The 11977-nt window shown below is 51.1% G+C and overlaps 6 protein-coding genes across 6 annotated transcripts; 4 read left to right on the top strand and 2 right to left on the bottom strand.

The window, feature by feature from the left end:
- Nucleotides 1–20: 20 nt before the first annotated feature.
- Nucleotides 21–1421, bottom strand: BO88DRAFT_465593 (uncharacterized protein; the record flags this gene model as incomplete). The annotated part of the gene is made up of 1 exon (XM_025711424.1): nucleotides 21–1421. One exon carries the CDS (start codon nucleotides 1419–1421, stop codon nucleotides 21–23), a length of 1401 nt encoding a protein of 466 aa, XP_025561502.1.
- Nucleotides 1422–1965: 544 nt separating this feature from the next.
- Nucleotides 1966–2968, top strand: BO88DRAFT_465591 (hydroxybutyrate dehydrogenase; the record flags this gene model as incomplete). The annotated part of the gene is made up of 3 exons (XM_025711423.1): nucleotides 1966–2050; nucleotides 2115–2338; nucleotides 2404–2968. Coding segments are annotated over 3 exons (874 nt in total), but the record flags the coding sequence as incomplete, so codon positions are not given.
- A 439-nt stretch (nucleotides 2969–3407) lies between these two features.
- On the bottom strand, nucleotides 3408–5286 carry BO88DRAFT_465585 (flavin-containing monooxygenase; the record flags this gene model as incomplete). The annotated part of the gene is made up of 3 exons (XM_025711422.1): nucleotides 5071–5286; nucleotides 4612–5010; nucleotides 3408–4548 (listed from the first exon to the last, which is right to left on the bottom strand). Exons 1-3 carry the CDS (start codon nucleotides 5256–5258, stop codon nucleotides 3408–3410), a joined length of 1728 nt encoding a protein of 575 aa, XP_025561500.1. The 5' UTR covers nucleotides 5259–5286.
- A 203-nt stretch (nucleotides 5287–5489) lies between these two features.
- On the top strand, nucleotides 5490–7467 carry BO88DRAFT_465583 (cytochrome P450). Its single transcript, XM_025711421.1, has 2 exons — nucleotides 5490–6527; nucleotides 6585–7467. The coding sequence occupies exons 1-2, from the start codon at nucleotides 5772–5774 to the stop codon at nucleotides 7365–7367; spliced, it is 1539 nt and encodes a 512-aa protein (XP_025561499.1). The 5' UTR covers nucleotides 5490–5771; the 3' UTR covers nucleotides 7368–7467.
- A 277-nt stretch (nucleotides 7468–7744) lies between these two features.
- Nucleotides 7745–9442, top strand: BO88DRAFT_465572 (terpene synthase family protein; the record flags this gene model as incomplete). Its single annotated transcript, XM_025711420.1, has 4 exons — nucleotides 7745–8462; nucleotides 8548–8579; nucleotides 8676–8959; nucleotides 9019–9442. The coding sequence occupies exons 1-4, from the start codon at nucleotides 7901–7903 to the stop codon at nucleotides 9440–9442; spliced, it is 1302 nt and encodes a 433-aa protein (XP_025561498.1). The 5' UTR covers nucleotides 7745–7900.
- Nucleotides 9443–10560: 1118 nt separating this feature from the next.
- On the top strand, nucleotides 10561–11946 carry BO88DRAFT_343904 (L-lactate dehydrogenase; the record flags this gene model as incomplete). The annotated part of the gene is made up of 4 exons (XM_025703210.1): nucleotides 10561–10902; nucleotides 10972–11465; nucleotides 11532–11740; nucleotides 11792–11946. 4 exons carry the CDS (start codon nucleotides 10561–10563, stop codon nucleotides 11944–11946), a joined length of 1200 nt encoding a protein of 399 aa, XP_025561497.1.
- Nucleotides 11947–11977: the final 31 nt, after the last annotated feature.

Genomic DNA, 11977 nt, shown 5'->3' with positions numbered 1-11977 from the left:
TATCCACGCCGCAAAGAACACTACTCCAACAACCCTTCAACCAACACCTCCCTCCACCTTTCAAACAACCCCTCAACAAAACTTCTCTCATAAAACGCCTCATTCCAATGCACCGATAGCACTAACTCCCCGTTGAACGTCCACACCTGCGTCAACAACAACCGATTAATAACCTCGATAGCCACCCACCACTCCTCTACCTTGACCTTCCTCTCCTTACCCTCCACCTCTGACTTAAGCAACTCATTCACCCGTCCCATAGAACTCAGCTCCGGATGCGCCGGCGCAAGCAACGGATCCGGCGGCGCAGCGCCCAAGACCTGCATAACTCGTCCCACATACGTAGGCAGGAAGTCGAAGATATTCTGCGGGGCCTCCTTGGCCAGATTTCTCCGGTAGAGGGAGGTGAATTCCCGCGCGAGGCGAAGGAATTCTTCATGCTTCTCCACCTGTGTTGGGTAGAGTGGCATGCGGAAAGGAAGACCAGTGTGGTAGAGCGAGACGGCGGCAGCAGGGCCGTTCCACGGCTCGGGGAGGTAGCGACGCAGATCGAGGGGGTTGAAGCCGACATAGTCGGGCTTGCTTTCTGGGTGGAGGGCGAATTGCAGGCCGGTTAGGGCGAGAGCAGCGTGGGTGGCGGCTGTGATGGTGATATTGTGGGTGGAACAGGCTTCCAGGAGACGGGTGGTGGTTGCGCTGTCGATGTGGCGGAGGATGCGTCTGGGGTTGGTGGGGAGGACGTTGGGGAGAGTGGGAAGCATGAGGTTTCCATTGTCGGTTTGGGTGAGGCAGGGTTGGAGTTCGCGGTTTGAGGCTGCCGTGGCGGCGGATTCGTCTAGGGGGGTGCTTGTGTTGGGGAGATTGGAGTCTGATATGGCTTGGTCCACGGCGGGACAGAGACGAGAGTGTTCGACCCCGTCGATGGGATGAATGGTACCGTCTGCGAGGAGTTGCAGGAAGGCGGATTGCATGTGATGTAGGCCGATGCCGTCGATGCGCCAATGGGGGGTGCGGAAGACTACCTCGGATGTATTGGGGAGGTAGTAGAGATGGACGCGTGGTGATGGAGTTAGCTGCTCGTAGAGGTCATTGGCAGTTCGATTGGTGTCGATGTGGAAGGTCTCTTGGGCCCACGCATCGAGTTGAGTAGTAGAGGTGATGGCTTCATAAACGAAGCGCTCGCTGCCGTTGCCGTCTGCCTCGGGTTCAGCGGCCAATTGAGGGTAGACATGGCGAAGAGCTTTCCAGGCTTGCTCAATTGCACTGGTGGGAGGCAGAGGCGGTTGCAGCTGGAGAGTGCAAGTAATTAGGTAGTGTTCTTTGTTGAGCGGAGCACCGGCGGCAGCAACAATGCGGTAGAATGACTCGATGGAGTCGAAGGGACGCTCGTATCGGTTCGGGGAGACTTGTGTCCAGGACATCTTGGAAAACCAAGGCAATTGAGAGTTTGGATAGTGGTTTGGGGGCAGGTGGCGGTGTCCGATCCAGTTATGATATGGCAGGAGAGAATTAACAGATTGTGGAATGATTGAGGGGTAAACTTGAATTGATGGAGCAGGCGGGGGCGATAAATAACTAAGAAGGTATTGTATCTAGTATCTACTGTGTTACACTACCAGGCGAAGTGGGTCCCAGGAAACCTCGTAGCCTTGTAGGCTGACAGACAGTAAGCACTAAATATCATTGAGACAAGATTTTATGGCCCCCTGCAGATCACTGGTGACTGGCGATACAAGTGTCACACTAAACATTACTAGTCAATGCTTAGTGCGAGAGAGCGAGGCTTTGCTGCGTGGGGTCCAAAACACAAACAACGGAAGAAGCGGACACTGACATTTCTCCCCCACTTATTATCTTTGCTCTTCTCCCCCTCCTTGATTCCTTTCTGCTGCTCTCTCTAACCTCAGTTACATCTCCGTCCCTCTTTTCTAAATACTAGATTTCAGACACATACCATACTCATACAATGTCCAGCCAACCTCTTACCTGGGTCGTCACCGGCTGCTCCTCCGGCATCGGCGAAGCCCTAGTCCGCGCCATCCTCGCCCAGGTGAGCACCCACCCCACCAACCTTTTCCCTACAACTGTACTAATGAGGGACAAACAATGACCAGGGCGACAAAGTCATCGCCACTGCTCGCGCCCGCAACAATGTCAGCGGCGCCGACCGTCTCTCGGCCCTCAAAGAAGCCGGAGCCGCAGTTTTCGAGCTCGACGTGAGCGGGCCCCAAGAAGAATTGGATGCCAAGGCACGCGAGATCTGGGGGATCTATGGCAAAGTCGATGTCCTAGTGAACAACGCTGGATACATTGACGCTGGTATTGTCGAAGAAATCACGTTAGCTTGCCCCTCTCCCTCCACTCCTCGTATGCTGTATTGAACCCCCACTTATAAATTCCCAGCGAGCCTTTCCTGATTGACGCCCTCCGCACCAACGCCTTCGGTCCCCTCAACGTATCCCGCGCCTTCCTGCCCCTCATGCGTGCACAAAAATCTGGAACCGTGCTGTTCACTAGCAGCGTCGGAGTCTACTACGGTGCGCCTGGTGCATCATGCTACACAGGCGGCAAGGGTCTCCTGGAGGTGGTGGTGCCCAACCTGGCTCTGGAGCTGGCGGCATTCGGCATTCGCACTTCGCTACTCACCTATGGTTACTACCGCACAGAGGTCATGAACCCTGGAAACTTTCACAGCCGGGCGCCTCGTCCCCTGCCGGAGTATGAAGAGCTCCGGGGTCTGGTGGTTGCTGGGTGTGCGGCTGCCAACCACAACCAGCAGGGTGATCCGGAGAAAGCGGCGAAGGTGGTGGTCGAGGCGGTTAAGGGAACGGGTAAGTTTGAAGGGAAGCAGTTGCCCCTGCGGTTGCCCATTGGCAAGGATGCTATTGCTGCGATGCGTAAGGCGTGCGAGGAGAGATTGGCTATTTGTAATGAGTTTGAGGGGCTGGTGGATCAGACGGATTTTTAGATCATTCTTTGGGAGTACTACAAATTGTTTAGTTTTGGGGTGTTTTATTCAATCAAATTTGGGTTTTAAAAGGCTACTTGGATTATGCTATATGAAATGGATCGAACGTTTCAGTTGACTTGGGATAAAATTTGTTCTGTTTAATATGAGCTTTGTAGGTTTATTGCACTTGTCGCGGAGACATAATTCTCAGTATCTCTGTCGTACGATTGACCAGCATTTTATTTGATTGAATGCCTATGACCAAGTAGTCCTGAACTGCAGTGTGACTTCTAAGATGATGTAGAAAAAGAAAAAAAAAAAAAAAAAAAAAAAAAAAAAAAAAAAAACCATGGGGTAGTAGTAACTTATATACTTCCGAATGTCATTTAAGCAACAATCGCACATCATGATCCTCTTCTATCATGATTACATATTATACAGTAGTGAGATGGCAAAATCAATCAGCCGGTCTTCCCTGCAACAACTTCTCTCGTTCCCCAACCCCAAAAGTCCCACTCTTGGTCAAAACCCTCCGCCTGGCCCCCCTACTCCCCAGCGGTCCACTATCCTGATCTCCCAAATACCACGCCAAATCACTTGTCTCATCAGCACCCGTAGCCGAGAGCCCGTTCCCCAACCAAGCAAACCGATCTCCACCGACATACTCCCAATCATAATCTTCGGCCCTTAACTCACGTAACGCATCCGCAAAATGCAAACTACTCCCCGGCCACATCGACAATCTCGCACTATCGCCATCGGCCTTATAATGCGAGCGACACGCATCCGCCCAGACGGTCCTTTCCAACAAAAACTTACGACAGTGAGCCGTGAAAGCCCGACTAGCGGCGCGCGACGGACTGAACGCATGAATATTCTCTGTCTGGTAGCGGTCGACTAACTGGCAGATGTATTCGGCTTGAATCTCGGCGGTGCGGAGGTAACTCCCGCTGATGGAGGGGAAAAAGGGGCCCGCGAACATGGCGTAGTTGGGCATGTGCGGGACTGTGGTTGCGAAGTAGGAGTCAAGGACGTCGTCGGCCCAGAGGTCCGCGAGAGATTGGTTTGATTTGCCGATTAGGGGGAAGGACGGGATGCAGGTGGTGTCGAAGCCGGTGGCGCAGATGATGGCGTCCACGGCGTGGTGGGTTCCTGTGCTATCGATGAGGCCATCGGCGCAGATGCGGGTGATATCTCCGACGATGAGGGTGGTGTTGGGCTGGCTGAGGGCTGAGAGGTAGCCGACTCCGGGAGTTGGTCGACGGCAGCCTGGGGCGAAGGTGGGGAGAAGTTCCGAGGTGGGAAGGTTGTGCTGGTTTAAGGTTGCTTCCATTGTTTGAGTTAGGTACTGGCGCATGCCTTGATGGAGTGGGCTGTCGCGAAGGAAAGTAGAAAATGTGCTGTTGATCACTGTCTCAATTTGTTTGCGCTTTGTGAGGAGATGGGATGGGTCGTTAGTCCATTCTGTGATCTGGTCTGGGGTGTATGTCTGCTGCTCTCCGCCGAAGGGCCCAACGATCCAATTGGGTTGGCGGATGAAGTGGAGGAGTTGGCTGGCTTGTGGTTGGAGAGCTGTGAGGAGTTGCTGGCCGCTGGAGCTATTGGGGGAGTGTATCTTTAGCCGAAGAGCAAGCAGAGGAAGATGATGGTTAGTAGCTTACCCGTTTCCAATCAAGGCAATTCGTTTCCCAGAAACATCATAGCCGTCGTCCCAATTGGCGCTATGGACCAAGTGTCCCTTGAACTCGTTCAAGCCAGGGATACTTGGCCACTTCCATCGGTTCAATGGACCACTGGCATTGATGAGTATGTCGACCGTGTCGGTCAGGATTTGCTGGTTGGCGAGGTCTTCGAGTTCAATGCCCCATTTACCCTCGGCATCGTTCCACACGGCCGATGTGACCTTAGTCTGGGTGCGCACATACTGATGCAAATTGTACTTTGTGGCAAAATCCTTAAGATACTGCAGCACCGAGCTTCCCGGCGCATATTCAGCCGGGAAATTGGGATTGGGCTCGAAAGAATAGACATAGTTGTGGGCTGGGACGTCGCAGGCGACTCTAGTTTGGCGGTCAGTTTCATGCGGTTATGCAATGGGACAGGGATGTAGTACTACATACCCAGGATAGTGATTTTCGAACCAGACGCCCCCAACACATTTGTTTTTCTCATAGACAACTAATTGGATATTACGAAAGGATCGTTGTAGCTTGTATGCAAGGCAGAGACCTGCCACTCCGGCCCCAATACATGCAATGCGGACAGTCCGCTCCGCGTGGATGGGATGCTCGGCTCGATTTAGCGTCATGTTTTTTCTTTCCTTCCTTATATAGAAATGATGGGAATACACGGCCTGAATGCACTTCAAACTTCCCCCTCGGGTAAGACGGAGGAGCTCGCTCTTATAATTATTGATGCTGTTTTGGAACCTTTCCGTATTGGTACGTTTCGGCCCCCGTTTTGCCTGGAAGATTATCATGCAACTGCAAATAATCTTTGGTATTTGACAGGTAATTCTGTATTGAAACTAGTGCAAATCCTGCCTTGCATTTTGGCCCCATGTTTTTTGACGTAAGCAAGAACAGCAGGGATGCCTTGCGGAGCCCTAGCCGCCAATATCGCAACTAATGCGGGGGCCAAATCCTTCTGTTCTTGATTATGCCACGAGCTTTGTGGAGGCCTTCCAACTTCCAAGCTTTGTCGGTCATCAGTGTACTCCGCCTCCAAGCCCCCAACCTATTGTTGGGGTCCGGAAGGATAAAAGAGTCTTCTACTGTCGGCCCGTTCTCTCAGGACACCAAGACCAACAGTATCTTTCGCGATGTCATCAGAGATCTCGTCTTTCCTTACCTGGAGTGCACTTTCGGTCCTCGCCTGGACAATCTATGGAGCCATTTGGCGGCTGTATCTGAGCCCCTTGGCGGCATTTCCTGGGCCGAAGATTGTCGCGTTGACCTCGTGGGTGGAATTTTATCATGACGTGGTCAAGAAAGGCACATACATGTGGGAGATTGAGAAGATGCATCAGAAATACGGACCGATTGTTCGTGTGAGCCCGTACGAACTGCACTGCATTGATCCAGACTTCTACAATGTCATCTACGCCTCGCTGCCTCAAAAGAGAGACAAGTACGAAAAGTTCACCAAGTCGCCTGACTGCAACAACGCCACCGGATTTACCGTGGAACATGCCCACCATCGTATCAGACGTGACGCCTTGGCCCCATTTTTCAGCAAGCGAAACACTCTGGGTCTTGAAGATAGTATCAAGGCTTGTGTGGATCAGCTCTGCGCTAACATCGCCCGCGCTCATGCCGCCAAGGAGCCATTCAATCTTACTTTGGGGTCGATTGCTACCACCATGGATGTCCTCACTAGCTATAGCTTCGGCCAGCCTTTTGGGCTCTTGGCTGACGAGGCTCTCGCTACCCAATGGCGTGATACCGTCTTTCACATTATGCGGGCCCTTCCTATCGTCCGTGCCTTCCCGCTGCTAGTGCGACTGGTTGACCTCTTACCTCCGATCATCTCCAAGTGGATCACCCCTGACCTGTCAATCTTGATGGAATGGAAACAGGTAAGGCGGTTACCACTACAGCTAGCCATTTGGGTATTGCAACTGACTTCGCCACAGCGTATTCGCAAGCAAACCGAAGACGTCCTCGCCTATCGTGGCATCTACTCTGACCCGGACCGCAAGGCCAGCACTGTCATTGAAGCCCTCCGCGACAGCGACAAGCTGCCTCCGAAAGAAAAAACCCTACAGCGCCTATCCGAGGAGGGCGCAATTCTCCTTATCGCGGGTAGCGAGACCCCAGCCAAGGTCAATGCGGTCTTGTGGTATCATCTTCTGGCAAATCCTACCAGGCTCCAGCGCTTGCGAACTGAATTGGCCAGTATCTATCCGGATCCCAAGCATCCGTTACCGTCTGTGACAGAGCTTGAAAAGCTGCCTTATCTGAATGCCTGTGTTCTAGAGGGGCTGCGCCTGCAGAGTGGAGTCTCGGGTCGTTCACATCGGCTGGCCCCCACAAGTCTCAGCTATGGTAACTGGACGATCCCTGCCCGCACACCTCTCAGTTCAATCTCCGTTTTCCAGCACTACAATCCTGTGCGGTTCCCTGACCCACAGGCCTTTCTTCCTGAGCGATGGCTTTTAGAGGACGGATCAGGAATCCGCATGGATCTGAAGCGCAGCCTCGTGGCTTTTGGGGCGGGAACACGATACTGCCTTGGAACATCTCTTGCGTATGCGGAGTTGTACTTGATGGCGGCGGCTTTGGCGACGAGGGTTGATCTGGAGTTGTTTGAGACAACAGTCGATGACGTGAAGATTATGCTCGATTGGACGATTCCTCAGCCGAAACCTGACACTCAGGGTGTCAGGGTCAAGGTACGGGCGGTGCACATGCAGTAACTGAATGTTTAGGGCAGAGGCTTAGCAAGAGACTGTTGCCGAAGACGGGTAATGGCCGTATTGATGTATGGTAAGACACGAGGTGCGGACAACAGCCGAGAATAATGATACCGTACGATACAATGCACGCTAGCATTAGTGCAGAACGTTTTGGCCCCAGCATTAATTAACGAACACGAAAACAAGCATTTGATCAACAATTCGTGGCATTGCTTCGTATTACCTTCTCGAAATGGACTATGCAGGTGTCAATCTGCCGATAAACAGGCTTACTGAGTATACCCTCGGACGCGAGGCATTCCGTACCCGATGTTGGGAGCCGCCGAATATGTTTCGTAGTATATAAGTTGGATGAATATCAGGCGATATGAGTAGTTCGATAGGCACTGACAATACCGAGTTTTGCTTTTCTTTTGCCTTCATTAAAACAATTCCAATATGCTATCAGGTGCGAATATCCCCAGGTTCCCTTTTCTAGGCCCAATGTCACCCAAAGACTAACCACCAATGGCAAAAAAGGGATCTTTGAAGCCATGGGCAAGCCATGGATCCTGCCCAGCATCCTCAAATCCATTACAGGAACACCTCCCCCGTGCACAGAAGGCAATCGGGAAAAGTCAACAACCCCCCTCATCCGCCCCATCCACTATGCCTTCGACCCCGTTCCCTCTGATCACGACATCCCCACCTCATCCGACTTCTTCCCTCACCTCCGCGAATGCCTCCAACACCCCCCACACGACGAATGCGTCTACATTCAGCCCACAGACCTTCGCGTCCCATGGCCAACCTCCTTCCCTGTAGCTGTACAATGCAAGCACTGGCAGGAAGTTGAGCAATCCGCCCGCGAACTGTTGGACGAGATTGTCTCCGAGATACAGAAAGAGGCCCAGAGCCGCCCACAGAGTCAAGATAAGAGTGGTGGTCGTCTGCTGAGTACACAGCTTGGAGCATCGCCAGATGCTCTTCCACAGAAGAAGTTGCATGAGGTGCTTGAGACGGCGGTGACGGGGACAATTTATATGTTTCCGGCGGCGAATGTGGCGCGTGCGAGGATTATGGCCAAGGCCATTTTGTTAATTTTCTTGCATGATGGTATGTTTACCTATCTACCCTTACCAGTTTGGAGTAATCCGAGGTGAAGCAGCGAAGGATTTGGAGGAGCTAACTTGTGGATCAGATGTGGTGGAGGCACATGACGGGTCTGATGCTGTATGTTTCATGTTGCTTCCTTCTGCATTTAAAAATTTCCGTGCAAGATTTGTTTACCTGGTGCTTTTCCCTTACTTACTTGATAATACCCTACAGGGAGAAACCTTTCTGGATCTACTTCTACAATCGGACCGGTTACCGCAAACACCCCCACCTGAAGGAGATACTGAGCCAGGTCTCCCCTGGAGACAACGTATTCTGCGCGAATTCGTAAACGAAGTCTTGACCGAAGATCCCATCTCAGGACTGGAGCTCCTCCAGGGCTTGAAGATCTGGTCTCAACATACCCGCTCGCATATCCTGAAAGACCAAGACCAAATGGCAAACTACACAAACCTCCAAGACTATGTAGAATACCGCATGGATGATCTCGCCGCTGAGTAGGAACGCCCCGGCCCTTTTTTATTTGTAAGCAACACTAACAAAGTCGCGAAAACAGCTTCGACCACGCGGCCATACATTTCACCACCAACGTCCACCCCACTGAGACCGAAATCGCCGGCCTCTCCACCATTCGCCGTCTATACCTCATCCACGCCTCCTTGACCAACGACCTATACAGCTATGCTAAGGAGCTCCATGACCTGCAAACCCGCGGGTGCACCATGATAAATAGCGTCCGTGTGCTGCAAAATAACATGATGGTCGGAGATGACACGGCGAAGGGAATCCTGCGCCGCATTCTGCTTGATGTGGAGCGTCAGTTGCATGCCGAGCAACAACGGCTGAGGATGGATGAAACGACTACGGAAACGCAAAACATTATTGCTCAGGCGGTGGTGCAGAGCTTGGCTGGGAATTTGTTCTATTCTGCTACTACGTATCGGTATGCGAGGGTTGTGGAGGGGGCAAAGTTGGAGTAGATTTATTTAGGGATGAATGTCTTGAGAGAAAGTGGCAACACAAATGGTGACATGGTATTAGTGTATATATGAGGAGATGAGAGGGGAGTGTATATACTTGACCTGAGCATGATGCGTTTAGGGTCTCTTGTGTTATTTTGGGTTTGGTTTGGGAGCGTCCTTTTTTGGTTTCCTTTTCATGGACATGGTATTTCTTATGCCTCTTTGCTTATATTGATAGATGATGTTTGTGCGAGAATGATTGTTATCTTATTTAGACAAAGTTGGTAGCTAACTGCTCATGGACATATATGCTTTCTATCTTGGGACGAAATATGACAATTCATCAACTGCCATCCAGAGTCAACTGACCTCTCAGATCAAGCAGCTCTGGTCCCGAAAAGTCTAGTTGGCCTTTCTGATGAAGCATGAAAACGCCATGAGTAGCATAGATATGTTGCGGCTAGCTCATTCTTGATATCCCTTCATAGGATTCATTTCAGCTATAGCTTGACGTGTTCCGCGATGGTGAAAACTCGTGTCTGTTCCTGAAAAATCTATGGACGTGTATGTAAGCACATAGGGCCTCAGTATCGGCCTATGGAATATACGAAACTGAGTAACGAATGTGCAGTATGGTAAAGTCGATCGAAGACCACTTTTATTAGAACTCCCACGTACATTTATGTAGATAAAAGTACTCTTATTTTTAGATTCACTCTTATTATCTTACAGACATTGAGAGTTCGAAAACTTACTACCTGACTCACGAAATCATCTCTGGAACCTGGAATCCACACCCCAAGATCTTTGATTCTTCTGACTCATCGGAAACCATATCCCGACAAGGCTATACTCGTGTTTTCCTCTTCCGAATGACGTATCTCCTACGGTAAATCTCTCGCCCGAGAGATCGATAAGATATCTCGGTAATGATCTCCGCCAACGGCAAATATGATTGGTGGAATAAGTTTTAGCGACGCCGACTCACGTCTTAGTACAAGTCTAGAACTACACCGATATACTACAAACTCAATTCCTGAATCAAAGAATATATAGTCGACGGGCGCACTCACATTTTTTGGATGAATAGAGCATGATTCATCCATTGATCAAGAATGATTAGCAGCGAATCCAACATGTCCACAACCGCGCAACCCCCGCCCCTATCATCCATCCTCTCCGCGCAAGACTTCGAAAAAGCAGCCTCTCAATCGCTTACACCGAAAACATGGGCCTTTTACTCCTCCGCTGCGACAGATACGATTACACATGAGTTGAACAGAACTATGTACGATCGCATACTCCTCCGACCGCGAATCCTTCGTAATGTCACCTCTGTATCAATGAAGACAAATATTCTGGGCTGCCGCATGGATTTACCATTGTTCATGAGTCCCGCGGCAATGGCGACGTTGGTTCACCCGGATGGTGAGCTTGCATTGGCGAGAGGATGTGCGAGGTATGGAGTTGGGATGTGTGTATGTTACCCTCCCCTATTACTGTCGTGTCTAGCGGGTATGAAGTTAACAAAGTGACAATGAATGAAGGTCTCTACAAACGCAGCCTACCACCTGTCGGAAATAACATCCGCCGCAGCCAAGCAAACGAAGAATAACAACATCCCATTCTTCTTCCAACTCTACGTAAACAAAGACAGAGAGGCATCGAAGCGCCTTCTCCGCACCGCAGAGCAGAACGGAGCGAAAGCGATCTTCGTGACTGTCGATGCCCCCGTCGCTGGGAAGCGGGAAGCGGATGAGCGGGTCCCGCTAGATCCTCACGATATCCGGTTCAGAACGCCATTACCGATGAGCGGGGCGTGTATTGGTGGGAATGACGAGAAGGGGGGCGGATTGGGGAGGTCGATGGGACAGTATATTGATGCTGGTTTCACGTGGGAGGATTTGGTGTGGTTGAAGGAGAATACGTTTCTGCCTATTGTGTTGAAGGGGGTGCAGACGGCGGAGGATGCGGTGTTAGCGGTGGAGTATGGGGTGGATGGGGTTGTGGTTAGTAATCATGGGGGGAGAAGTTTGGATACGTGAGTTCTCTGCCTTTTGTTGTTAGTGGAGTGGGTGTGGTGAGTCGTGCTGATTATGGTTGGCAGGTCTACTTCCTCAATTGCTGTGTTGATGGAGATACGGCAGAGGTGTCCGCAAGTGTTTGATCGGTTGGAGGTATTTGTCGATGGGGGTATTCGGCGGGGAACGGATATAATCAAGGCTATATGTCTGGGTGCGAAGGCTGTCGGTATGGCAAGGCATTTCCTGTACAGTTTGTGTTACGGAGAGGAGGGGGTAGAGAGGTTGATTGAGAGTATGTTTCCCGTACCTGATAGTGATAAGGTGGGCATGCTGACAGTCGCAGTTATGAGAGATGAATTAGAGACGACCATGAAATTGTTGGGGATTACGGATCTATCACAGGCTCATCCGGGCCTGTTGAACACATTAGATGTGGATCATTTGATTCCAATGCAATCTGCGTCGTTGTATGGCGAGCCAGCCAGGGCACGCTTGTAACTGCAGGGTGTTCAATTCGAGCAAGAAAGAA

Source organism: Aspergillus vadensis (assembly GCF_003184925.1).
Source record: "Aspergillus vadensis CBS 113365 unplaced genomic scaffold BO88scaffold_16, whole genome shotgun sequence".
NCBI lineage: Eukaryota > Fungi > Ascomycota > Eurotiomycetes > Eurotiales > Aspergillaceae > Aspergillus > Aspergillus vadensis.
The sequence above is the reverse complement of the archived record's forward strand: the minus strand, read 5'-3'. Positions and strand labels throughout refer to the sequence as shown.